We start from the raw sequence: 27821 nt of genomic DNA on the forward strand, positions 1-27821 counted from the left end.
AGAAAAAAGCTGAGGAAAAAAAATTGCCCAGCCACTTGATTTTGCTAATCAGACGCCTACCAGATATATTTTATCTTCTAATTAGTAAATCATAGGAATTAAGGAGCTTTGAAGGGGATATGCCAGATATTTCACGGGGAAACAATTCAGTTCCCTGTAATTAGGATAAATACCCTTTTTCACACCGTTACTGTGCGTCACCAAATCACAGCTCTGGAAATTAACATGTGAAGGAACATACAAAGAACGAGTCGCCGGCGCTGCGGCTGCCGACGGCCGTCTCGCTTCCAACGTCTGGAGTGTTTTCCTTTGAAGTAAATTAGTTTTTTCGATCGCAGAGACGGTCGAAGCTCGGACCCCCGGCGACTCTCGCCATTCAGCGGCTCCTTTCATAAAGTCACGTAAAGAAGACGTTAGGGCCACAGCGTGACGGACACTCTGACTGCGGGTAACACGCACAGAAGCCGAGCGGAGTTATCACTGTGCAGACCACTGCCGGCAGCGGATACAGTAACCTCCAAGACCCTCAGCCAGAATGTCAAGGACCTTGCCCCGTGACACAGGTTTAATAACAGGGGTTCGAGACACAAGTCGCCCGATCGCCGGTCCTGAGGCCGAGTGGCCAGGTGTCCCCATTTTCTGTCCCTGGATTTGCCCTTTTATTTTAATTAGATCTGAAAAGGAACATTTTGCTTAAGTCATATGAGGTTTTCGGACCTCGGAGGGCTCTTCTTCAGATGCAATGTGTCCATTAAAGTTCTCCGTCGGCCCGATGAAAAGTATCACTTATAACACTCATCTCCACTTGGACCGGTACTCCTGAATCTTGAGGGACACTCAGGCCGTGGATCCGGTGACAGCCCCGGCGCTGGGACTGGATTGGGGGCGCCGGGGCGACGCGTTTATTCCTCTCTTACGGATTCGTCTCTTTTTTTTAATTCCCCCGAATGCAGTGAATTCTCCTTTCCTGGAACTCGCTGGAAACGACGTGGATTTTGATTAATTACGTTACAAGTGAATTTTCTAAAGTTGCCAGTTTCTGCTTAATTTGACAAATTAAATCCAGTCCCCTGCCCGTCGCGTGGCTGCGAAAAGAAAGGATGTGGGGAGGAAAAAATTATTTATATTAATAACAGAAAATATATGAAAATGGACTGAATTCCCAAATCGCTGCGTTTTACAGCACTTCTCCTTCTTAACCTCCTGGCAGATGTAAATTATTCACGTTTCGGTTTATAATTGCCCTTTCCCCGTCTGCGCCGAGCCGGAGCACACCAGAGGCATGTACAGCGCTGAAGATTAAAATAGTCGGTGGTTACTGAAGTGTCAGCTGCGCGACACGCTTGTTAGGAGGTGACAAAAAAGTCAGTTTTCGCAGATTGCATCTCGGAACGGGAATTAGGAAACTCTAGAATTATCCGTGGCTCCCGCCAGGCGGGTCTTCTGTCTGCACCAGCTGTTTCCAAATGCTTTTTATGGTGCCGTTAGACTGTAAGCTCCTTTGGCTAGGAAACCTTTTGACTCTTTTAGGTTATATTTCACGTTTCAGACAATGTATCGGAACGTTGGAAGCAAGGTGTCGGAGGAGGCCGTTTATCTAGAATTCATGAAGTTAAGAGGGATGATTGTTGGGAAACGCGTCCTTCCAGCCGGCTTCAGAACCAATCCAAGAATCGCTAGAATGTCTTCGGAGAAGCAGCCGGCGGTCCAAGAACCCCCCCATTATATCAGGACGTGGCTGAAGTTGGTGGTGCTGCTGGGGGTTCCGGTCTGTTCCGTGGTTCCCTCATTAACTGACGCTGAACGAGATTAAGAGGTTTAAAGAGGTTTTTTGGGCTCCAAACGTTCACTGCATGAAGACATCATCGACTTTATACCAACTGCTACATATCGGGTTCCTTAGAACCGCGGTCTTTGGGATCCCCCTGTCCTCCTAGTTGGTGGACTTCCATCCACACGTTCTCCGGGAACACGCTTGGGGGATCTCCGCAGTACCCCGGTGTCCGTTCCCCACCAACCAGTCAGAAGCCACCAACGAAACGCGTCTAATAAAACAAACACCGGCAATTATGGTCGATTAAAACACATGATGGAATCTTTTTACCTCCGCGAAGTAATAGAGATACATATTGTAGCCTATTACAGCTCCCAGCGCCCCCCCCCGCTTGGGGTCGCACGGTCTGCGAGGGGCTTATTCCGGGGGTCTGGCTAATTTCAGAGCGTGTCGCGCGATGCAAAAAGATGGCAGATGCAAGGACGAGATTTAGCTGTACATAGTAATGTAATTAGTCCTCCCCATGGCCTTCTAACTCAATAAACCTTTAATGGTTCCGTAAATAAACAGATGGATGTCATCAGTAGCCAAGTTATGATGAATTGGATTAAATTGTGTTCTTTTTCGAGTTTGTCCTCAAAGAGTTAGAAATGTCTACAAACTAAAAGCCCCGTCCCGGAGGTCTCCGCATTCCCCGTCCCGTAGGTCTCCGCATTCCCCGTCCCGGAGGTCTCCGCATTCCCCGTCCCGGAGGTCTCCGCATTCCCCGTCCCGGAGGTCTCCGCATTCCCCGTCCCGGAGGTCTCCGTATTCCCCGTCCCGGAGGTCTCCGCATTCCCCGTCCCGGAGGTCTCCGCATTCCCCGTCCCGGAGGTCTCCGTATTCCCCGTCCCGGAGGTCTCCGCATTCCCCGTCCCGGAGGTCTCCGCATTCCCCGTCCCGGAGGTCTCCGTATTCCCCGTCCCGGAGGTCTCCGTATTCCCCGTCCTCGGTAACGGGTATAACCATTTCCGTTGGCTGCTTATCGGCAGGTATGCCCTGATGTCACTTACTTATATTAAACACGATGATGACATCAGCCAAACTTAGCCAGGCCGGCCGAAGCACAAGTCTCTTCTGACCCAAATATCTTCTGATCTCCACCACAGGGCCGGCTGCTCGCCCGCCGACGCTCCAAAGACCCATCGGGAAGTCCTGCTCTTATTGTTCAACGCAGGAATGCAGCCAATAAGGTGCTTGGTTTCTTAATGACATCATAATACGCGAGTAGCGGCTTCAGACGCGGTTTGGGTCTAGACCAACCATTTAGCAGACTGGGCTTCCCCGCTCTCGGAATGATTTACGGCTCCTGTTTGTAAACACTTTGAAGAATAAAACTTTTCAGGGTCCTTGAATGAACTGGCGAGCGATGCCTACGTGTCAATAACTCGTTCCTTGGACACAAACATCCGTGCTAACGATTCCTCGCGAAACCACAAAGAAGTGCCAGCCCCCTGGGCAAGAATCCGGCAGAAAGATCCTCGCCCCCCCCCCGCCGCGCGATACCGAGGAGTAAATCGACGAGACGCAGCCGGAGTCATGAAACGCATTATAGATGCCGCCGACAATAAGAAAACGATTACGCCCGACGTGTACCATATAATGCGTTTTTAGACCGACGCAGCGAGACGCCGCCTTATCAGAGAGACTTTCGTTTGAATCGCAGGCCGGCGTTTTAGAAAAAGATAAAAAAAGGTTTGTTTTTCCCAAATGAAATCTCAGGCGGGGCGCCGGCCGCCAGCTCTTCACCGGAGAAAGCAATAATTGGGAGGAGAATAATAATAATATCTTCTAACGAACGGAGCGTTTCACCTCGCCGATTCTTTATAGGCCTGTGGAGACGGCGGAAGTTCACGGCCGGGGCTCTAAACGCGGCCGGGAGACTCAGGAACCGGCATTATTAAAATTCAGTCTTTCACGACGGATGCAATATTTGGGTTTTTAAGCGATTTGAAAGAGAGGCCCCAAAGGAGAAATCCCTGCGTTTAAGTAGAAGAAATTCCGCTGCGAATATTCGGTTACTGAGTGATTACGGCGAGAAAGTCAACTTTGAGGAAATCTGCATTTTACTAAAATATGGCATAAAATGTAACCTTTGACCTTACCGGACTGTCCCGGCGGGGGAACTCCGCACAAGCCGCTCGGCAGACACAGGAACACGGTGAGCACGGCAGCCTTATTCCCCGAACACGGCTCTATAGCGATCGGTTTTGGGACACCCTAAAGGGAAACAAAACACATTAAAATACATAAAAAAAGCAATAATCACATTACAACTCACGGCTACAACGCGGCTAAATTCCCTACCTTTCCTTATTTCTTGTATCAGATTATTTTTATAAGTTTTAAGAATATTTCCCTGTTTTTTTTACCCCAATTGTAGTTTTTTGCCCCATAATATAATGTTTTCAGGCAGCTGCATATCAGCCGTTTGTATGATTATCTGTTATCTGACCCCCGATCTACTAACCCCCCCGACTCCTTATCATACTGCCTGTGGGGGGGCAAAAGAATGACTCAGTCTTAATCACCCAGCCAGACTCTCTGACTAATGAAAGTCTATGGAGGAACGGACTTCATTAGCATTGCCATAAAGCATCAACTCAGTGTGGTGTTATTACTGGGGGGTTATATTACTGTATACAGCGCTGGGGGGTTATATTACTGTATACAGCGCTGGGGGGTTATATTACTGTATACAGCGCTGGGGGTTATATTATTGTATACAGCGCTGGGGGGTTATATTACTGTATACAGCGCTGGGGGTTATATTACTGTATACAGTGCTGGGGGGTTATATTACTGTATACAGCGCTGGGGGGTTATATTACTGTATACAGCGCTGGGGGGTTATATTACTGTATACAGCGATGGGGGGGTTATATTACTGTATACAGCGATGGGGGTTATATTACTGTATACAGCGCTGGGGGGGTTATATTACTGTATACAGCGATGGGGGGGTTATATTACTGTATACAGCGATGGGGGGTTATATTACTGTATACAGCGATGGGGGTTATATTACTGTATACAGCGCTGGGGGGGTTATATTACTGTATACAGCGCTGGGGGGGTTATATTACTGTATACAGCACTGGGGGTTATATTACTGTATACAGCGCTGGGGGGGGTTATATTACTGTATACAGCGATGGGGGGTTATATTACTGTATACAGCGATGGGGGGGTTATATTACTGTATACAGCGATGGGGGGTTATATTACTGTATACAGCGATGGGGGTTATATTACTGTATACAGCGCTGGGGGGGTTATATTACTGTATACAGCGATGGGGGGTTATATTACTGTATACAGCGCTGGGGGTTATATTACTGTATACAGCGCTGGGGGTTATATTACTGTATACAGCGCTGGGGGGTTATATTACTGTATACAGCGCTGGGGGGGTTATATTACTGTATACAGCGATGGGGGGGTTATATTACTGTATACAGCGATGGGGGTTATATCACTGTATACAGCGATGGGGGGGTTATATTACTGTATACAGCGATGGGGGGGTTATATTACTGTATACAGCGATGGGGGGGTTATATTACTGTATACAGCGATGGGGGGGTTATATTACTGTATACAGCGATGGGGGGGTTATATTATTGATTGCGCTGCAGGTGAGATTCCAGCTGCAAGAAATTAAAGACTTTTTATCTTAAAAGATGAATCCGCATCAACATAAATAAGACTAATGAGTCCTTCAAGTATTTTTGGTGTCGGATTCCCAAAAGTAATGAGTCGTCCTTCAGCCGCCGATGGGAATCACCTAGTGAAGCCCCGCCAACTGCATAAATAATAGAATTCCGGTAACTTCTATCAATTATACGCCAAAAACAACAGGGCACATAAAAAGTGTGAATAAACCCCCCCCTAACACAACAGCGCCCCAAGTTGGGTGGAAATAAATCCTTTTTATTAAACCTCTGACTCCTTCTTGATTGTTTAATTCGTTTTTGTTATTTTTTAATATATATTTTTATAATAACCGAGCGACAAATACAGTTTTCACTCAAGCATCAGATTAAATAAAACCTTCACGTTTCTAACAGAACTTATTTATATTTTTATTTTGCCCAAATGTCATTATTTGTATATAATTCTTTTTTTTACGGGGGCCGGTTTATTGTCTGTAAATCGTTCTTTCTGTTCTGTTGTATCACCTGATGCTTGAATTCAGGTGACTCCATAAAGTGTATCTTTCAATAGGTTTCCAGGAGGGCCGCTTGGTTAGCACAGGTGACGATGGGGCATTAAAGGGTTAATGTTTAAGGAGCCTGAGAAAGTTCTCAGAATCCTGCAGTAAAGTGAAGCGGCGCGGATAAATTTCTCATCCCGGAATATATATAAATACGTAACATTCGCCAACAGCAGAAACACCCCCCCCCGGCCCTGATTAACTCGATGGCGCGTCACGTGCGTCCGACGCGTTTCCCTGGCGGCAGAGGCGGGGTTTTTATCATCTAATCGCTGAGTGTCCCGGCCGTCCAGCTGTCGGCTCCGCGCCGGCGACTCGCAGACAGAGAAACGCTGCCGGAGGAGATAACAAGCAAGTTAAACAGAGCCGCGCATGGAATCATTCAGCCGGGGCATCGGGGGTATCAACCACACGCGTGTCTAGAGTGCCAACCACTGGAGTATTTACTGTGTCCCGGGGGGATCGATGGGATCTATAACAGGGGTCTCTGGAGTATTAATCACCAATCACTGGGGTACAAAGGATATTGATAACAGGAGCATCTAGAGTATCAACCACAGATCTATAGTATCCTGGGGCACATAGAGTATTTAACACCGGAGTGTCCAGGGTATCCATCACGGGGGTATCTGCAGTATCCATCACGGGGGTATCTGCAGTATCCATCACGGGGGTATCTGCAGTATCCATCACGGGGGTATCTGCAGTATCCATCACGGGGGTATCTGCAGTATCCATCACGGGGGTATCTGCAGTATCCATCACGGGGGTATCTGCAGTATCCATCACGGGGGTATCTGCAGTATCCATCACGGGGGTATCTGCAGTATCCATCACGGGGGTAATTTCCAGAAACTAACCGGTCCTTATCATTAACGCAAAAGAATGAGCAAAAATCTCTCTAATTAGCTACATTTTTGTAAACCTGCACGTGGATAAAAGATCTGATGACTCCCCGACTTCTGAAAGGCGTCTATTCACTAAACCGCGAGTATTTGTGAGTTTGTAGCGGAAAATGAAATTGCGAACTCACTAAAGCCGACTCACGCTGAGTATACACTCACATGCAGAACAAGACCCCTATTACCCAACGGAGGGGCAGCAGGGTAATAAAATCAACTTGGAGGGGTGGCGTCCCCAAGAATACCTCCCCAAACCCTGTAAGAGGTGCGGATGCCAACCCCTCCTTTTGTCTCAATTACCCCTATAATTCCATTTAGATTGTAAGTTCAACAGCAGAGGCCCTGAGGAGGCCCCCATTACTAGATGGCAAGCTCCCGGGCCGAGTCCTCACCGCCTCTTATATCTGTAAATGTATCTTTATTATGTATTTTAAATTGTACAGCGCTGTGGAATATGTTAGTGCCTAATAAATAATAATAGCAATTATTGTTTTTTATCCCAATACACATTCAGTTTCTTAGTGAATAGACCCAAAATTGTTAATCAGCGATCGGAAAAGGAAGATTTCAGTGGGGTTATTAACAGACTGAGCGGGGGGGGGGGGGCTGTAGCTAAAAAAAGTCTTATTACTGAACATAAATGGATTTGTTTCCTATAGAAAGACATCATTTCGCTCCGAGAACCCGGCTTATCGGCTCGCGTGCAGCGGAAACACCGGCGGCTTCATAAAAAGAAGGTCGGACAAACAAACGAAAATCAGCTGAAACGTCCTTAAAAGCTTCGCTAACAACCAGCTTATTAAAAAAGCTTCACTCGCGATCCAAAACCGTAACAAAGGGGTCCTAATGTAACGAGGACATTGTTACAAAATCTACAAAAACGATAAAACAACGACGGGAGGAGGCGTGAAATCTGATGATCTCAGGTGAAAATGCGGATTCCGCTCCATGAAATGCTTGATTTTTCAGTCATTCTTGATTGGGGCCCGAAGCCGAAGTTACCCCACTCGCCCCGAACCTGCTTACCAGGCCAACCGAGAGGAGGGAGTCTGCCGGCTGTCTCTGGGTTTCTGGTTCTTCATCTTCTGTCGCTTAGCTTCACCTTCATCACAGGGGGTCCGGAGAGACCCCTCAGCTCCGTGTCCATAAACCCCGAGCGCCAGTCGGTGCCGCTTCAGTGCATTCTCCTGCTGTTTCTATACACATTATCGGGGCTTTTAGGGCTGTAGAACCCTGCGATCCCCTCATACCCAGCAAACATTCTGACCTCCTAGAAAAGAGGGGCATCAGGGGGGAGAGAGGGGGCATCAGGGGGGAGAGAGAGGGGCATCAGGGGGGAGAGAAGGATTTGGGGACCAGCCACACTAAACAGGGACACTTGGGAGAGATGTAGCTACCGAGTGGCTTAAAGTGGGTCCCTGTGGAATGGGCTGTAAATGGTGTCTGTGTCACTGAATGCCCCCCAACCCCTCTACTGCAATCTCCAAGATGTCTATTGGTTTGTATATCGCCACCATACTCCGCGGCGCTGTACGATCAGCAGGTGTCTGGTAATTCCGCATTCACCGGGGGGCTGCCGTGGAAATCATTCACGCACCGAAGGCGCCGATGTCCTTCGGTTCTCCGTTCTGCTGGCTCCTCGCCGGGTCGTCGGCTCTCTGCGTCTCTGATGCATCTCATTTTCCTGACGTCTCATCGCGTAGATCGAGCCCTTCGCTGCCGCACGCCAAGAGAGCAATTAGAAAATTGGATGAAGATATTAAGGATTGATGCTCGCCGGCCGTAATAATTACTTAGAGAGGGGTAAACCAGAGTGTGACAGGCGGCCGAAACGCAGATCAATCAATGCATCGAATGGTTAATCGCTCCCTACGCTTCAATGCAACAGGAAGCCTGGCCGGGGGCAAATCAGTTACCCCAAAAAGGGCTTTGTATAAAGGGCTAATCCTTCTTAACGGGGACGGCCGCATTCCCAGCTTTTAGCCGAATTCAATCCATTTACTGAAACCAGCCGGTCAGCCAGAGACTTCTTTAAAGCCGAGAGACCGGCAGCCTGTGGCAGAGCCAGCATCTTCCAATCAATAGATCTCTCTTGTCTCCTCCCCCAGGCTGCCTGAACCAATCAGCAACAATCAGCAACTTAACAATAGGGGAGCAATAACTTAATGGGGGAGAAAACACTTTGTGAGGACGGACTTTACAGAAACTATTTGGACGGCTGCGCTAGTTTTGTATTTACTGGCAGAAGTCCTAGAATCTGTTAACATGGGTCTCAAAAATCACTTAGATGACAGAATCCCTGTAAGAAAAAAAACATTTGCTCAGAAGGTTAAATATGTCATTTTCGCTAATCCAGATGGACCAACGAGTGGTGGATATGTGGAACAGCCTCCAAGCAGAGGTGGTAGAGGGTAATACAGTGAGGGTATTAAACATGCGTGGGATAGACATACGGCTCCTGAATCTAAGACGAGACCAACGACTGATTAAGGTTTGAGTCTTTACAGCGGGAGAAACGGCCGACTAGATGGGGGCCGGATGGGGCCGATGGGCTTTGGGTTTCTGTGACTATTGGTCTATTCACTAAAGCGGCTCGACTCCCTTAATATCCGTTTGGATAAACGGGGATGTAGAGTCTGGATCGGGCTCCGCGAGGAACATTAACATTCAAAGCTCATCCCTGGCAGCTGCAGACCCCCCCCCAGCGACCCCCCCCATCGCGTCTCCGTTAGAGAAAAGCCAAGCAGAAAGCCTTAGAAATAGAAAGGGAGAGATCGCAGCTGACAGTGAGAATTCCGGCTCAGACGAGCCCTAAATCACACCGACACATCCTGATGGATTGTGCTTCCAATGCCACGTTACACGTTACACGTTACACGGGCCGAGATGAAATCATCCTGAGCGCTTAACACGGATGACATGAAGTCTAAGGGAGCGGAATTTAATCTTCTACCGGCTTCTGCTCCGTTTCCCTCCCCGCGACCCGGCTCTGTATCCAAAAACCCAACATGTTTACGATTCACGGCTCGTCAGACGGCCGCCGCTTCGCGATCAGCCAAACAATCCGTACGGAAGACAAGAAGCGGCGATAGATACCCGGTGTATATTATCCGAGCACCGGCGGCACAGAACACCTTATTATGAGATGGGTGCCGGTACGGCATAGAAATGGTAAAAAATCTCATATACACACATATATATATATATATATATATATATACATACTATACATATAAATATATATCATTCTTGGCTACCCTCATGAGCTTTTTTTGTTTATTTTATCATTAATAATTATTTATTTCTTTAGCAAATATTTAATTATTATTATCAATTATTTAAGTATTATGAATATTATTAATGATTTAATAAAGAACGTAGTATTTGGGAACTCATATTGAAAAGCGTCGTCCATTTAAACGTCTGAAACAGGAATGATGAATAATGAGTAATAATAACCCGATACCCCGCGTTTTGGACCCCCCCCCCCGCGGGGCTGGATGGAGCCGATTCACAGACCAGACCTCTCTTAAGCCGATAAGAACATCGCCGCTGCCTCGCTTTATGTATCTTAAAAATGTCGCATTTTTAAGCTCAAATAATTCAATATTGTCCTAGAAATATGGTGGAAATCGCTGATTTCAGGGTCTTCTCGGGGATCGCTGACCGCCCCCCCTACTAGATAAAACATTCAGGCATTTATCTGACTCCCCCCAGGAGCTCACACTCTCTGCACTCAGCTCCGCACCTAAAGGGTTAAGCACACATAGAGTAATTGTATCCTTTGCCCCGGGGGGGGGGGGGGCCGCACTTGGCTTCAGCAAGTATTGGATAAGCGCAAGCTGCGGTGAAGGAAAGAGACCACCTGCTGCGGGACCCCAGCTCACCGAGAGACGGCTCAATTAAATATGAGATGACGGCACAGAACGCCCCCCACATTGTTATCGTCTCGAGGGGCAAATCAGATCTGGAGCAGAACCCCCCCCCCCGGCCCCCCTCCTGCCAGAGCAAATGCACCAAACGAGACAAAGAGACCGGATTCCTGCGCAGGGAAGGAGTCCCTGACCGAACCAGAGAGACCCTAAACCCGGGGGCCAAGCTTAATACCCTGACCACAGGGGGCGCCTGACCAGAAGAAAGCGCAAGCTACGCATGTCAACATAATTCAACAAAAAACAACATTCCATTTAAGCCACAGTTTGTCCGTTTTAGTGACAGGACTTGCAATTAGTTATCTGGCACACAATGGGTTAATAACCGCGGCGAAGCATCGGAACGCCGTATATCTGACGGTTTCTTGCCGGATGGGAAACAATTTCTTTCAATCCTAATCCTGAAAGCCACGGCGAATCTAAAGCGACTGGATGAGAACGGATCTGCCACCCGGCGGGGGAGAATTTACTACGCCAATAATTTGGGGGGAAAAGCGCACTTTTAAATTAAGAAAGGAAACAAATAAAGCGACTTTTATGGAGCATCGCTCATGATAAGTCACGGTTACGTGCATGCGCAAACACGTGTTAATCAAGAATAAGAAGCCATTAAGAAGGAATATTAATGACTGCTCTCTCGGCTCGAGAACAATAAAAAAAATCTGTCTCTTTCCATTTAGGTGAAAATCCATCAAGAAGAGGGTCGCCCACCCGTTAATAATCGCTCCGCACCGCCGGGTACGCTGGGAACGCGTTTTCGCCATGATTTCTGCCGCAAAGCCGCGGTAATGGCTGCTAATTCCCTTAATAAATATTATTTAGCCTTTTCCCTGCTAATTAGTTACTAAAAATGTGCATTTACCGCTTTTTATACACAAATTAAACTCCAAAATCCTGAATTTGGAGTATTTTTGTAGATTATTATCTCTGCTCCGGAAACAGACGGTTCTGAAACATGACAATATTGGGCTGGCAGGACCCCGGGGTGGAGAAGGGGTTAAGTCAATAAACGGGTTCGTGGAGTAAACCCTCAGCAGCGGTACTTTGCCTCGACTCGCAGAGGCTTCAAACGCTGATCCTTTACAGCCTTCTTAGCAAAAACGGTAAGCGGGCAACCACCGGAACGCGGTCTGCCGGAAAAGAGACGGCGTTTTGGGGCTTTCAGAGAAATGATCTTCAATTCCTAAAATCTCCGTTAAATGAAGATAAATGTTTATGGGGAAAAACACTCATTTTCAGATATTTAGAACTGCAGAATCGGCCAATAAAGTGCGTAAAGATGTCGTCGTATAACATGCGTTACGCTCGCCTTGCTGGGGGTGAATCCACTAAATGCCTGGAAAAAATGATCTATCAGATATTCTATCATTATTGTTATGTAATATATTGTTTTTATTGTTCGGATTGATATTTCTTTTTATGCAAATTCCCCACCGTTTCCCATCAGTGCAGACTGTATCGGAATCCTATTGGTCAGCCCGAGCAGGAAGTTGTCAGCCGCTTCCTGTTCTCTCCCCGCGTTGTTTTAGCGGACGGCGCGTGATCCTTGGCACTCAGGAATCAGAAAAGGGCACGACTCGCAAATACAAGGAATCCTACTGACTTTTTCTAGATTTTATTTCTAATGAAAAAGACATTTATTAACATTTATTCATTTTTGGCGAAGGGAGCGTTCTGACCCCGGACCGAGTAACGATCTCACGCTTGCCTTATGCCGGGGATGTGTGGCTGAGAACGTAACGCAATATATCACGATATATCACGGTTTAGGGTCTTTGGTTTGGAACGACGCGGGTATAAAACATGAAATCTGATTATCGGGTTCATAAATGCTGATTTTGCACCGAAATGTTTTACCGCTTTACAAATAAACGCATTTACTGAACAACTGCTAGCAATTTAATTCATTTGTTTTTATAGTTAATGATCAAATGAAACCTCAAATTATAAAAAACCCAACCCGCTTTTGGCGCAGATTAGTTATTTGGCACAAAGAATATGTAAAAGAATACAAAAAACATTAAGAAAACCCCCCCACATTTTTGCAATGTTTTTACTGATTTGTAGTTTTTTTGTGCAGTAATTTACTGTCATTTGCAGCGAGAGGGAGACATAAAAATCAATTCCTGTAAATAATCTTTTGGGTGAAATTTGATCAGTGGAGATGCAGATTTGAAATTCATAGCATTTAACTATCCCTTTTTTTTATACAAAAGCCTTTTTCTTAACCATTTAGGGGCCAGTGCGGTGTGCAGGTAATTAGAAAGCAATCTTTATACTCGCTCAACCTTCTGGCACTCGAACGGTTAAACCAGCAAGGTCACTCCTGCAGCCGGTAACAGATTTTAATATTTGGCTTCTAATCGCCGCGATAAACCATTTCCTACGGACCCAGAAAATTATTAACATTAAAACTCCTGTTCTGAGTTTCTCCGTCCAAATTAATTTGGGGAAGTACGTCGGGGTTAATAAATCAGCACCTTTTACATTCCGCGCAGCCATTCTCAGTCGTTAAATGCACTTACGGCTTTAGCGTTTTGGCTGGCGGGACGGGGTTAATGGCGGCGTGGCGACTCGCTCTGCTCTTGGCGTGGAGGCCGCCGCTCTCTCTGAATTACAAAAGAAAACTAAAACTATAAATTATCCTTCGGAAAAGTTGCATAAAACTGCAAATGGGAAAGGCAGGAAACGGCCCCGGCGGACGGCACCGGCCGACACCAAGCTTGGCCTCTCCTGGAAGACGCCTCGGAGTCGGGGGGGGGGGGGAATAAGACACAATAGAGAACGTTACACCGAATTACCTAAATAAACGAATCGGCTTCATGATAAAAGTAAACGACTTAAAAGAAAGATACTTTTTCGGGGGTTAAAATTCCACCTGGTGTTTTTTGCACAAAAATATATATTTTTCTGTAGTGAGAAGCGTGATATTTCTGCTCGTTTCCGCTGCTCCAGGATTATACAACACCTGCATTATTATTATTATCTTTTATTTATATGGCGCCAACAACTTCAGTGGCGCTTCTTACATTCCGTATATTCAAAGGGTCTGACAGACTAAGATGAACCGATACTTTAGGTAACAACGGCTCGCCTCGCAGGCTTACAATCTAGTGACTTCACGCAAGACAATACAGAATTAAAATGGAACGACGGACTAGAAATATATTTCAACCTGAGCTGCTGCAGTGCACCTTTGAGAGCCGAGTAGACCTGTCAATCACTGTCCAAACCATGTCAAAGCTTGCGCCGGCTTTCCGATGGGCAGAGACCACCTATGGTGTCTGAAGCCATTAAAATCACACCAGCCGAGGCAGAAATTGACCTCCGTCGAAGCCCCTTCCACTCAGTAACTTTTCAAAAGGTTGGGAGCGAGTAAAAGGCTTAATGGATGTCCCGCAGCATACGGCTCCATTGTCAGAGCTGTCACTCCCAGCAACGCCGCTCGAAAACCTTCGCTGGTTTTAGCTTCACAAGTTAAAAACGTGTATTTACGCTAACAGCCATTTCTTTTGGTGCTAAAAAGTGCTTCCCATTGTGAGCAGCCACCGTGTCCTCCGCAGAGCGCTGTCATCGCCGGGTAAATGCCCCATTCTCAGGGAATTGCTCCTTTCTTATAATTCAAGTACTTTTTCTTTAATTTTCCATTAGGCAGCCTGGGGCCTGCAAACTCCAGACAGGGCAACTTCAGCACCATATTATTATATGAATCCCCAACACGCATGTTTTATTTATAAAACATAGTAAAGAAATTATATTTAAACAATTAGCCATAAATAATGTGAAAAAACAATCACCGGAGAGTATATAATATATAATATGAGGAATATACAGGGATATAACGGGTTATAAGGACGGGATTAGTTATACGGCCGGAGAGTATATAATATATAATATGAGGAATATACAGGATATAACGGGTTATAAGGATGGGATTAGTTATACGGCCGGAGAGTATATAATATATAATATGAGGAATATACAGGATATAACGGGTTATAAGGACGGGATTAGTTATACGGTCCGGAGAGAGTATATAATATATAATATGAGGAATATACAGGGATATAACGGGTTATAAGGACGGGATTAGTTATACGGCCGGAGAGTATATAATATATAATATGAGGAATATACAGGGATATAACGGGTTATAAGGACGGGATTAGTTATACGGGGAGGAGAGTATATAATATATAATATGAGGAATATACAGGGATATAATGGGTTATAAGGACGGGATTAGTTATACGGCCGGAGAGTATATAATATATAATATGAGGAATATACAGGGATATAACGGGTTATAAGGACGGGATTAGTTATACGGGGGGAGAGTATATAATATATAATATGAGGAATATACAGGATATAACGGGTTATAAGGATGGGATTAGTTATACGGGGGAGAGTATATAATATATAATATGAGGAATATACAGGGATATAACGGGTTATAAGGACGGGATTAGTTATACGGCCGGAGAGTATATAATATATAATATGAGGAATATACAGGGATATAACGGGTTATAAGGACGGGATTAGTTATACGGGGGAGAGTATATAATATATAATATGAGGAATATACAGGATAAAACGGGTTATAAGGAGGGGATTAGTTATACGGCCGGAGAGTATATAATATATAATATAAGGGAATATACAGGGATATAACGGGTTATAAGGACGGGATTAGTTATACGGGCCGGAGAATATATAATATGAGGAATATACAGGGATATAACGGGTTATAAGGACGGGATTAGTTATATGGCTGGAGAGTGTATAATATATAATATGAGGAATATACAGGATATAACGGGTTATAAGGACGGGATTAGTTATACGGGCCGGAGAGTATATAATATATAATATGAGGAATATACAGGGATATAACGGGTTATAAGGACGGGATTAGTTATATGGCCGGAGAGTATATAATATATAATATGAGGAATATACAGGGATATAACGGGTTATAAAGACGGGATTAGTTATACGGCCGGAGAGTATATAATATATAATATAAGGGAATATACAGGGATATAACGGGTTATAAGGACGGGATTAGTTATACGGGCCGGAGAATATATAATATGAGGAATATACAGGGATATAACGGGTTATAAGGACGGGATTAGTTATATGGCTGGAGAGTGTATAATATATAATATGAGGAATATACAGGATATAACGGGTTATAAGGACGGGATTAGTTATACGGCCGGAGAGTATATAATATATAATATGAGGAATATACAGGGATATAACGGGTTATAAGGACGGGATTAGTTATACGGGGAGGAGAGTATATAATATATAATATGAGGAATATACAGGGATATAATGGGTTATAAGGACGGGATTAGTTATACGGCCGGAGAGTATATAATATATAATATGAGGAATATACAGGGATATAACGGGTTATAAGGACGGGATTAGTTATACGGCCGGAGAGTATATAATATATAATATGAGGAATATACAGGGATATAACGGGTTATAAGGACGGGATTAGTTATACGGGGAGGAGAGTATATAATATATAATATGAGGAATATACAGGGATATAATGGGTTATAAGGACGGGATTAGTTATACGGCCGGAGAGTATATAATATATAATATGAGGAATATACAGGGATATAACGGGTTATAAGGACGGGATTAGTTATACGGGGGGAGAGTATATAATATATAATATGAGGAATATACAGGATATAACGGGTTATAAGGACGGGATTAGTTATACGGGGAGGAGAGTGTATAATATATAATATGAGGAATATACAGGGATATAACGGGTTATAAGGACGGGATTAGTTATATGGCCGGAGAGTATATAATATATAATATGAGGAATATACAGGATATAACGGGTTATAAGGATGGGATTAGTTATACGGGGGAGAGTATATAATATATAATATGAGGAATATACAGGATATAACGGGTTATAAGGATGGGATTAGTTATATGGGCCGGAGAGTATATAATATATAATATGAGGAATATACAGGGATATAACGGGTTATAAGGACGGGATTAGTTATACGGCCGGAGAGTATATAATATATAATATGAGGAATATACAGGGATATAACGGGTTATAAGGACGGGATTAGTTATACGGGGGGAGAGTATATAATATATAATATGAGGAATATACAGGATATAACGGGTTATAAGGACGGGATTAGTTATACGGGGAGGAGAGTGTATAATATATAATATGAGGAATATACAGGGATATAACGGGTTATAAGGACGGGATTAGTTATATGGCCGGAGAGTATATAATATATAATATGAGGAATATACAGGATATAACGGGTTATAAGGATGGGATTAGTTATACGGGGGAGAGTATATAATATATAATATGAGGAATATACAGGATATAACGGGTTATAAGGATGGGATTAGTTATATGGGCCGGAGAGTATATAATATATAATATGAGGAATATACAGGGATATAACGGGTTATAAGGACGGGATTAGTTATACGGCCGGAGAGTATATAATATATAATATGAGGAATATACAGCGATATAATGGGTTATTTTGGTTATTAAAACGTGGCGATAAAACTGCAAAGTTTGAAGAACCCGGAAGCGAGGGAGAATCGATTGGGTTTTTTTCTTATGCGCGAAATTAGATACAGAACAATATTTTGCTTTAACAAAATGTATTATTTCTGCACAATTTTTCCGAGGTATTACGGAGCTAACAATCCTTTACTTTTGTGCCGCGCGTCTCGGGAAGCCTGTACCGTTGAACCCTTTTAGTGGTAATTGGTGTTGGTAACGGGTCTCTGCTATGTTATTATCCTGGGTTTCAGCCAACAAGCTATAATTTGAGCTGAGCGCTCCGCTTTAAAATGCGCCATGAGACGGAATGATTCGGGACTTGTATTTTTCTTGACAAAAGATTAATATTTGCTGGTAGTTAGACTGTCAAGTCTTTCTGATGCGTTGGATCGGATCTCGTGCGTATTGTTTGATTCAAAAGCAGCCGAGAACAAAAAATACAGAAGGAGGAAGAAAAAAACAATCTCAATTAAATGGCGCTCCGGGCCGCGCGTCTTAAAGAGAGAACGGCTCTTAACCCCTTCGCGACCTTTGCCGGTTCAGGACCGTCATAACAAGAAGGTCACTAAATGACCTTTGACGGTCCTGAACCGTCAAAAAATTAAATAAGCTTAGAAAGTGATCAAGGATCACTTTCTTCGCTTAAACGGCCTTGCTGCAATGCCTCGATGTCGAGGCATTCAGCAAGGCCGAGATCGGCATCGGGGGCCATGTCTGGCCCCTTCCCGGGGCGTCAACAGCCGCCATACATTGTATGGCGGCGGACGCCCGTTTTAAAAGCGTTTAGGAGGCGATCAACGATCGCCTCCTAAACTTAAATGGTGTCGCTGGAATGCCTCGATCAGGAGGCATCCAGCGACACCAAACACTTACCTCTGGGTGGGCTGTGACCGCCGGTGATCTTCGCCATCAAGCAAGATGGCGGCGGCCCGGGAAATAAAACAATAAAGACGAAAAAGTTCGCTAGAGGGTCTCCAGACCCTCTAGAGAACTGGCTCCACTTGCTGGTTGAATACAGGTACTGCATTCAACCATGCAAGTCAATGGAGCCCAGCTTTCTAATCACTATGTGATTAGTAAAATATTAAAAAAAAATAAATAAAAAATGGAAAAAATTTTTAAAAAAAAATGTGCTAACATTTAAAAATAATTATGCAGTGATGTCACTAGATGAACCATCCAGTACCAGCAAAATGTGTAAAAAAAAATATAAAACAAGTATTAAAAAAATAAAATAAAATTAAAAAATAAAGTTTATTATTTTGAGCAAGTGCTAAAATTTCTCAAAAATCTCAACAAAGAGTTAAAATAAAAGCACTTCAAATACCCAAGGGGTGTCTAATATATAAAAAAAAATGGCTGATGGGGTAAATTGGAGTGGCCTAGCTCAAAGATAGGGCATAGGTACAGACTGACCAAAATGGAGAAAAAAAGCGCACTTCCCAAATGTGGCATTTTAAATCTGAAACAACCCGACAAACCCATGCATGTGGGGTATCGCTGTACTCAGGAGATGTTCCTGAACACACATTGGGGGGGTGTTTGACAGTGGCATATACCAGAACCTGTATATCTATAACTAAAGTACAATTTGTGTGGAAAAAAAAATAAAAAAAATTACTATTACAAAGTTTGACAAAGTGTAGTTGTATAATTGGTGCATGGAAAGGGTTAAAATAACAGCATTTGGAATACCCTGGGGTGTCTAGTTTTCAAAAATATATGGTTTGAATGGGTTAAATTGAGTTAACCGGCTTCAAAGATGTTCCAAAGAGGAGATGGAGGCAGAATGACCAGATTTGTTAAAAAAGATTTGGAAATCATAAAACGCTGCTTGTACTTATTGCCCTATAACTTACAAAAAACAGCAAAAAAACATAAAAACATTGGGTATTTCTAAACTCAGGACAAGTAGTAGAATCTATTTAGCTAGTTTTTTTACTTGCTTTTTTAGGTGAGTAAAAGATTTTTCAAATAAAAGTCATAAAATGTGTTTTTTTTTTCAATTTTGCACCATGTTGTTTTTATTTTTTTTATAGTAAATAAGATGATACGATCAAAATAATGGTATCTGAAGAAAGCCCATCTTGTCCTGAAAAAAACAATATATAACTTATGTGGGTACACTAAATGGGTGAGGAGAAAATTACAGCTGAACACAAGCACCACAAAAGTGTCAAAACAGCCTCGGTCCCACAGGGTACAAAACGAAAAATGAGCCCGGTCCTTAAGGGGTTAATTAAGAGAGTCGAATGCTGAGGGGAAGGAGCGAAGGGTACGAAGGGAAGCGTGGATTCGGACGAGGGCGCACTCACCCACTCTCTGAGTAACACTCTCCAGTAGATCAGATCCATCCGTATCGCTTCTTCTCACGCGGCTCGCGCAGGTTCCAGCCAGCGGCATGTCCGGCAAAGGTTCTTTACACACAGAGTCTTATCTTATTAGTGGGGGAAATATAAATGCCCCTATGGACCTGGTCAATGTGCTGCATTCCCTTTTTTTGCTCCTTTGAGTTATTATCAGAGGCTTTTTATATGTTTTCCATATAAAACCCAACATGTGTTTAGAATAATGGGGGTTTAGGCCGCATTTACTCCCTGACCGGACATTTTCTGCACCCGTTGGAATGGATTCCTATACCAGACAATAGCCCTGGTCCAAGGTAAAGACTCACATGGCTACATTGTAACCGCACACTAACTGTACTGATACATATTTACGGTCCTGACACAAGACGACACATATCAGCGAGCAGACGACACTCTGCCAACTAATAAATCCAGGTCTAGATTAAGACTTTAGAGACTAAATTGTGTCGGCACATGAGAGGTTAACTAACCGCCATTCCCAGGAATCCTTCCAGCATCCCGGCGGGGAACGGAACCAAACCGCTAGCGGATTACTCCTGGGAGGATATTATGTCTTCAACGTTACAGACTAAACGTGACGGTTCTCATTGCTCCGCTATATATAATATAATATATAATATAATGTATAATAATATATATAATATAATGGATAATATAATATATAATATATAAAATATATAATATAATGTATAATATATAAAATATATAATATAATATACAATATAATGTATAATATAATATAAAATATAATATAAGGGTGAAACGCTGAGTTCTGCACATAAAAGGGTTCCTAACGCGTATTTTTGTTTGATTAAATCTCTATTACATTGGCTTATTTGTTCAGGATTTGGGAAAAGATCCGCTTTAACAAGTAGATCGATACTGTGTCAAAGGGTTAAATGTATATTTTATGGTAAAGAACAGACCCTGACCACGAGGTTTCCCCACTCAGTAATTCACTCGCATATACATACGACACCCACATGTTCTATTTGTTCTTACTTTATAAAACACCCCATATTCCATTCATCAGCCTATAGAACGCGTGGAAATGTATATAATTGTGGCCGCCGGCGGCAAGTGATCGGTTGATTAGGGGCTGACAGTCGCCCCCCGCACTCCCCTGCAGATATAATCACTTCAGAAGGCATGAAACCAGCATTGTAAGCGTACAGATTGCAAATATATGTATATATACACATGCGATACGTTCATTCACTCGCAGTAACGGGCACACGGGCAGAGGGGCTTCTGCTCTTTATACCGGGTCAGTAAAGTTTTATACAAAAAATACTGCAAACAAAGAGTTACTATTATCTTTTCAGAAGTAATTTGAAAGTTCATATAATTAAAAGATTTCAAAATAACAGCTTTGTCTGTGGCCCCCGAGGGCCAAGTTCACTAATCGCTCCGGAGCCCGGATTTAAATCCCAGACCCCTTTATGTACAGAAGTCACAGCCCCCCCATAACAGGGACCCCATGGGCATGAAAAGATCCCATTTCTGATTGGACTTTGGGGATATTGTTACAGGGTCACCGTACCCAAGGCCGGGTCCCCCTGTTTGAGGGCTGAGGAATCACCAGTCAGTCCCTCATACGGATCGCACTCAGCTATCCACGGATCATCCAGACCACCATTCGTAGTAAACCAAGAAGAACTCTCTTTATTACAAACACACAGAACTTTATACAATCTCAATGCAATGTGTACCGAACCCAACCCCCAATCCCATCAGCCACATCCCATCACAAATCCCATCAGTATACAGGGGATGTATCAGGTGAGGGGATTACAGAATACAATGGGTTCCCCCACCTGTGTTATCCCCCCTGTAGTGCGGGTGCCGTCTGGGCAGACAGGGCTGTGCTGGCTGATTAAGAGCCCCAGCCAGATTATAGGGTCGTCTCTTTGAAGGCTGGGGCTGAATCCACATCAGTCTCTGGGCCGGTTACACAATAAACACAATATAATATATTACCGGGTCACGGTATACAGAACCGGACACAAAAGTGCTCCGTGACCCGGCTAAACTTCATATGACACATGAGCCAGCTAGCCTGGCCCTGTCACAGATCTCCCCCTTGACCAACGGTCCGGCAGACCAGGCAGATCCTCACGGGTCTGCTGCAGGCTGTCCGAGTGGACAAAGTTCAAAGGTGCAGGCCTTAGTTCATGGCCCCCTTTGTCAGAATCATCCATTGAAGGTGGGCCAGGGCCCTGGTTGCCCAAAAGGATAGTCAGTAGTCCTCTTTGAATTGGAGGACGGTCCCAGCTCAGCCGGGGGCACATGGCTATCCCCCTCACCGGGGTAACAGGGGCACGTGGAGACTCTTGCTCCCTAGTCTTGGGAACTGAGTCTGGGGCAGCTGCCAGGCCAGGGTGGTTGCATGGAAGGAAAACCCTGCTGATCGGGCCGGGGGCACTCGGGGAACCAGGGAAACACGTAGAGGTAGTAAGCGAGGCCTCTACCGGGACACTGGAGTGACCTAGGGGACACTCTGGGACAGGAACAGGTGCCCTTACAGGGTTATTGGGCGAGCTAAGCAGCTCTGCGGGGTACTCAGGGGACCCAGGGGAATACTCCGGGGCAGGGACAGGTGCCAATACTGGACCACCGGGAGGGTTAAGCAGACCCTCGATCTTCCTCTCTGGGACAGGTGCCTCTGCCTGGGCACGGGGAGAGTCAGAGGAACACTCTGGGACAGTGACCTGGGCTTCTACCAGGACACTTGGGGAACCAGGGATCACTTCGGAGAACACAGGGATAGGAACCAGGGCCTGCGCCAGGCTACTGAGAGGACCCAGGGAACTCGGCAGCCCCTCTGGCGTCCTCGCTAGGTTAGGGAATGGTGCCTCTACCGGGTCACCGGGGACTTCAGTGGGAACCTCTGGGGCAGTGACCCGGGCTTCTCCCAGGACACTCGGGAAATCAGGGGGACAGTCTGGGGCACTGGCTTCTACAGGCATAGATACGGGTTTGGTGAGGGGGATTGTGCCACTTACTCGGGCGGTGGGGACAGTCATCTCTTCTGCCGGGGTAGAGCAGCCAGGGTTGTTGGTGAGGACTTGGGTCGGAGCTTTTGGCTTCCTCCTCCGCTTCTTCTTGCTGGCGAGGACCTCGGTTCTTCTCGCCAGGGCAGGGGCCGCAGAGTAGGTGAAGAGGACCTCGGTCCCACTCCCGCAAGTTGTAGTACCATGCTCCCAGTCTCCTTGGAACTCCTGGAGCTCCACTCTCCGCAGCAATTCTTTATAGTCCCTCTCGAGCTGCCATTCCTCTTGGACCAGGCAATCCATAACAGCCTCCAGCTCGGGGGGAATAGCATAAACCAGGACTTCTGCACGGTTGTCCCAGATTGTATCCCTGCGGTACTGGCAGGGGCTTCCGAAGGACGAGTCAAATTGGAAGGCATCATATATCAGTCCTGGGTCGACGGGGCAATACAGCATCAGAGGGTCGCTGTGGTCTTCACCTGCTAACTGCTGGGAGAATCCCTGGTAGCGGCTCTGGAGGTCGAGCTCTGCATATATGAGACCCCTCAATTCGTCTTCCCACTCCGGCAACGGGTTCTCCCCCAGGAGTGGAACTCGTATATCCCACATTGTCCAGTACTGTGCCCAGTATGATTCGAAGTGGGGATGGGAGAAATCATCCCTCCAGTCTGCGGGCGCAGACTCTAACTGCCATTGCTGGTGTTCCAGCTCACACACCTCGGCTGTAACCCGGTCTGTCTCACCCTCTGGTTCTCGGAAGGGTTGGATATCCTGGTATGATATTTTGGGGGTCTGTTCCCCTAGTCTGGGAGATACAGACCCACTCTGGCTCAGTTCCTGGTGACACATTTTAATCACCGCCGTCACTTGCTCCGATGTAGCCCCTCCTGGGTACAGGGATAGGTGCCATAGAATGTTCTTTTGTAGAGCACTCAGTCCGAGGCTCTCCTCTGGGGCATCCTGGTGCCGGTCCATCTCTCTGCAGTCCGCAATCAGAGTAGCCTTTCCTTTGCTACAAACCTCCAGGAGCTCTCTCGGTGTCTCTCGTCTGCAGTCCCAGTTGGTGGTTTGGATTTCACCCAAGTCGTGGGATTCTTCCCACCGCTGCCAACCAATGTTACAGGGTCACCGTACCCAAGGCTGGGTCCCCCTGTTTGAGGGCTGAGGAATCACCAGTCAGTCCCTCATACGGATCGCACTCAGCTATCCACGGATCATCCAGACCACCATTCGTAGCAAACCAAGAAGAACTCTCTTTATTACAAACACACAGAACTTTATACAATCTCAATGCAATGTGTACCGAACCCAACCCCCAATCCCATCAGCCACATCCCATCACAAATCCCATCAGTATACAGGGGATGTATCAGGTGAGGGGATTACAGAATACAATGGGTTCCCCCACCTGTGTTATCCCCCCTGTAGTGCGGGTGCCGTCTGGGCAGACAGGGCTGTGTTGGCTGATTAAGAGCCCCAGCCAGATTATAGGGTCGTCTCTTTGAAGGCTGGGGCTGAATCCACATCAGTCTCTGGGCCGGTTACACAATAAACACAATATAATATATTACCGGGTCACAGTATACAGAACCGGACACAAAAGTGCTCCGTGACCCGGCTAAACTTCATATGACACATGAGCCAGCTAGCCTGGCCCTGTCACAGATATTATGATAGCCATGATTTATTCCTCCCCTTGGTGGCCGCTGGTTTATTAACTAATCGCTGTCACCTTTCCTAAATATTTGGTGTTAGAGCTTAACGCCCAAAAAACCCACTTATAGGTAAAATAACCTATAATTACATGCTGGAGACTCACTTTATGTGTTTCACAGCCATCCTGTTCCTGGGATCTGTGTGATTATTCCTCCCCATTAAGTTATCTCACCCCTAATGTTAAGTTGCTAATTTGTTCAGACAGCTTTGTAAGGGGGGGGGGGGCAGGGAGTTGATTGGGCGATGCTGGTTCTGCCACAGACTGCCGAAGTTCTCAGCTTATAGCATTTCCTTCATTTAAACCGAAATATCTCCCAAAAAAACACAAACCGGCTCCGGGGAGATTTAACGAACAGAGCGACGTTATCGTAAAAGCCGTGACGGCGATAATTCCCCTTTAATCGCCTCAGAGAGTCCCCCCGGTAACACAGAGTCCCCCCGATAATACAGAGTCCCCCCGATCATACAGAGTCCCCCGATAATACAGAGTCCCCCCATGATACAGAGTCCCCCCGATAATACAGAGTCCCCCGATGATACAGAGTCCCCCCGATCATACAGAGTCCCCGCCCCGATAATACAGAGTCCCCCTGATCATACAGAGTCCCCCGATGATACAGAGTCCCCCTGATCATACAGAGTCCCCCGATGATACAGAGTCCCCCCGATCATACAGAGTCCCCCCGATGATACAGAGTCCCCCTGATCATACAGAGTCCCCGCCCCGATAATACAGAGTCCCCCCGATGATACAGAGTCCCCCGATGATACAGAGTCCCCCGATAATACAGTCCCCCCGATAATACAGAGTCCCCCGATAATACAGAGTCCCCCCGATAATACAGAGTCCCCCGATGATACAGAGTCCCCCCGATGATACAGAGTCCCCCCGATAATACAGAGTCCCCCAGATAATACAGAGTCCCCCGATGATACAGAGTCCCCCGATAATACAGTCCCCCCGATAATACAGAGTCCCCCGATAATACAGAGTCCCCCCGATGATACAGAGTCCCCCGATAATACAGAGTCCCCCCGATCATAGAGTCCCCCGATAATACAGAGCCCCCGATAATACAGAGCCCCCCGATGATACAGAGTCCCCCGATAATACAGAGCCCCCCGATAATACAGAGCCCCCCGATGATACAGAGTCCCCGGCTTCTCCTAGCGACGGTTTCCGGGTGAATTCCGCGATACTTTGTACATTTCTTCTTGGAACCCGTTTTTTGTTTTTTACAAAAATCCAATGAACTCTCCCGGCCGTAAAGCGGATTTCACGCGATCCTCGATCCTCTGTGCCGGGGGATGGAGCGCTTTCCACAGACGCCCTTCATCCACCACGTCCTGAAGTCCTGCGACGACTTGCTTAGTTATTCGCCCCCTGGATGGCGGGTCAGCACCGTGTTCAGCGGAGCGGCCTGTTATCGTCCGCGGTTCCCTCCGATGCTTCGCAAAACGAGTTGGCAACAGAACGAGGATATTAAAAAGAGGACGATAGAACGGCGATACACGGCAGCGATCACATGACCCGTCCGATGTGATCGATTTGCCTGCGCAACCTGCTCACCAGAACACGACGCGCTCCGCTGCCGAGTTACTTCCGGGGCGAACTCCGGGGTCTGCGCTGGGAAACTGGGGGGGGGGTCTTTTTTTTAACTCCTGGGCACTCCCCAATATTATCTTATAACAGGGGCAGAGAAGCTGCAGCAGGGGAGGGGGGTGAGTCGCCGGGGGAGTGGTTGTGACCCGAATCGTAGCCCCCCCGGGAGGAACACGATGCATTCTCACGCCCCGGTTACTAGAGGGTTAAACGTATGGAATCGCAAAGTATCTGAAAATTAATAAGAATCCCCCGGCAGAATTCACCGGCAGATGGTTTTATCTCCACGATTCTCGGGTTCGTTTCACTTATTTTTCACGGACGTCACTGGAAGCAAATATTACGTGTAAACACAACGCACACGCGTGACGCAGGCGCCATTATTATTCTTTGTTTACATAATGAGATACTCAATAGCTATTAGCAGGGTAAATATACCCATCTGCGGAGTGTACAGGGCGCCCGCCGATAACACAAAGACACCTAAAAGGCGAGATTTTCACTTAATTCGCGCCGATCGAGTTTTTATTCATCCACAAAAGAGCCCAAAACCAGCAGCCGCCAGACGCTCTTTCCTGATTATTCTCGGCGTGAGCGGATATTCAATGTATTTTTCGGGATAAAAGCATTTCGGCCAAAATGTGGCTCTTTACGTTTGGAGTGTAACTCCTATGATCCCCAGAGGCCTGCAGCTAGCTGAGGGTGCTGTGAGTTGTATCGGCGCGTCTGGAGTGCCGCTCGCATTCGGCGTAATGAATGCCAGCATATTATAAATGAATGCATTCGCTGAGAAATCAGCCCGGCGATAATTATCTGTTCTTCAAATGATACAAAAGTGTTTCAACTAAATGCAAACTTTGCAGGATTTCATTTCCGAGCGCGTTTTACCGCGGCCCCCGAGCGGCCGTCACCCCGGCGAACGCACTAAACGCTGCGAAGAAAGATAATTAAAAGCACAAAAGAGTGAGAAAGAGAAAAAAATCCGCGCTAATGACTTCACCTGGAATTTTTATATCGGCTCAGTTTGTATTTTTAAATAATTGCTAAAATATTCACTGAGAAATGCGAAACGGGACAAATAAAGTGAAATGAAATATATAAATCTAAATATATAAATACATAAATATATAAATACACAAATATATAAATATATAAATACACAAATATATAAATACACAAATATATAAATATATAAATACACAAATATATAAATACACAAATATATAAATATATAAATACACAAATATATAAATACACAAATATATAAATATATAAATACACAAATATATAAATACACAAATATATAAATATATAAATACACAAATATATAAATACACAAATATATAAATAAATAAATATATAAATTTATAGATCTGTGGGAGAAATAAAACGGCTGAAAGATTAAAAAGCTTACGGGTTCAAAATAAAGGTCTCCGCGGGGTGGGGAGGGGCAGCAAAAACTTCTCACACCCCAGTTTGGGTGGTGGATTAATGGAACAGCATCCCATCAGAAGCGGTAGAGGCTGATAGTCGGACGCAGATTCTTTTTTAAAATAAACGGCGTTATAAAAATCCCCCACAGCCAAGATATTGATCCGCCGGCAGGTTCTGGGTTTCAAGAATTTTTCCCTGTTATGTTATTTATTAAGTTTTGGGGTTTTTTTTGGCATATATCAAGG

The 27821-nt window shown here is 45.4% G+C and overlaps 1 protein-coding gene across 1 annotated transcript in view; it reads right to left on the reverse strand.

Annotated features, from left to right (window-relative positions):
* The window catches only part of LOC149272840 (attractin-like protein 1), a 207244-nt gene that overhangs the window by 16137 nt on the left and 163286 nt on the right, over positions 1 to 27821 (reverse strand). Inside the window, exon 28 of the mRNA XM_089506674.1 lies at positions 3919 to 4033. Within this exon, the coding sequence (XP_089362800.1) occupies positions 3919 to 4033 (115 nt within the window). The remainder of the gene's footprint in view (positions 1 to 3918; positions 4034 to 27821) is intronic.

The sequence above is a fragment of the Sceloporus occidentalis genome, unplaced genomic scaffold (assembly GCF_023333645.1).
Source record: "Sceloporus occidentalis isolate IW3139 unplaced genomic scaffold, rSceOcc1.0.p SCAF_411, whole genome shotgun sequence".
In the NCBI taxonomy this organism is placed as follows: Eukaryota; Metazoa; Chordata; class Lepidosauria; order Squamata; family Phrynosomatidae; genus Sceloporus; species Sceloporus occidentalis.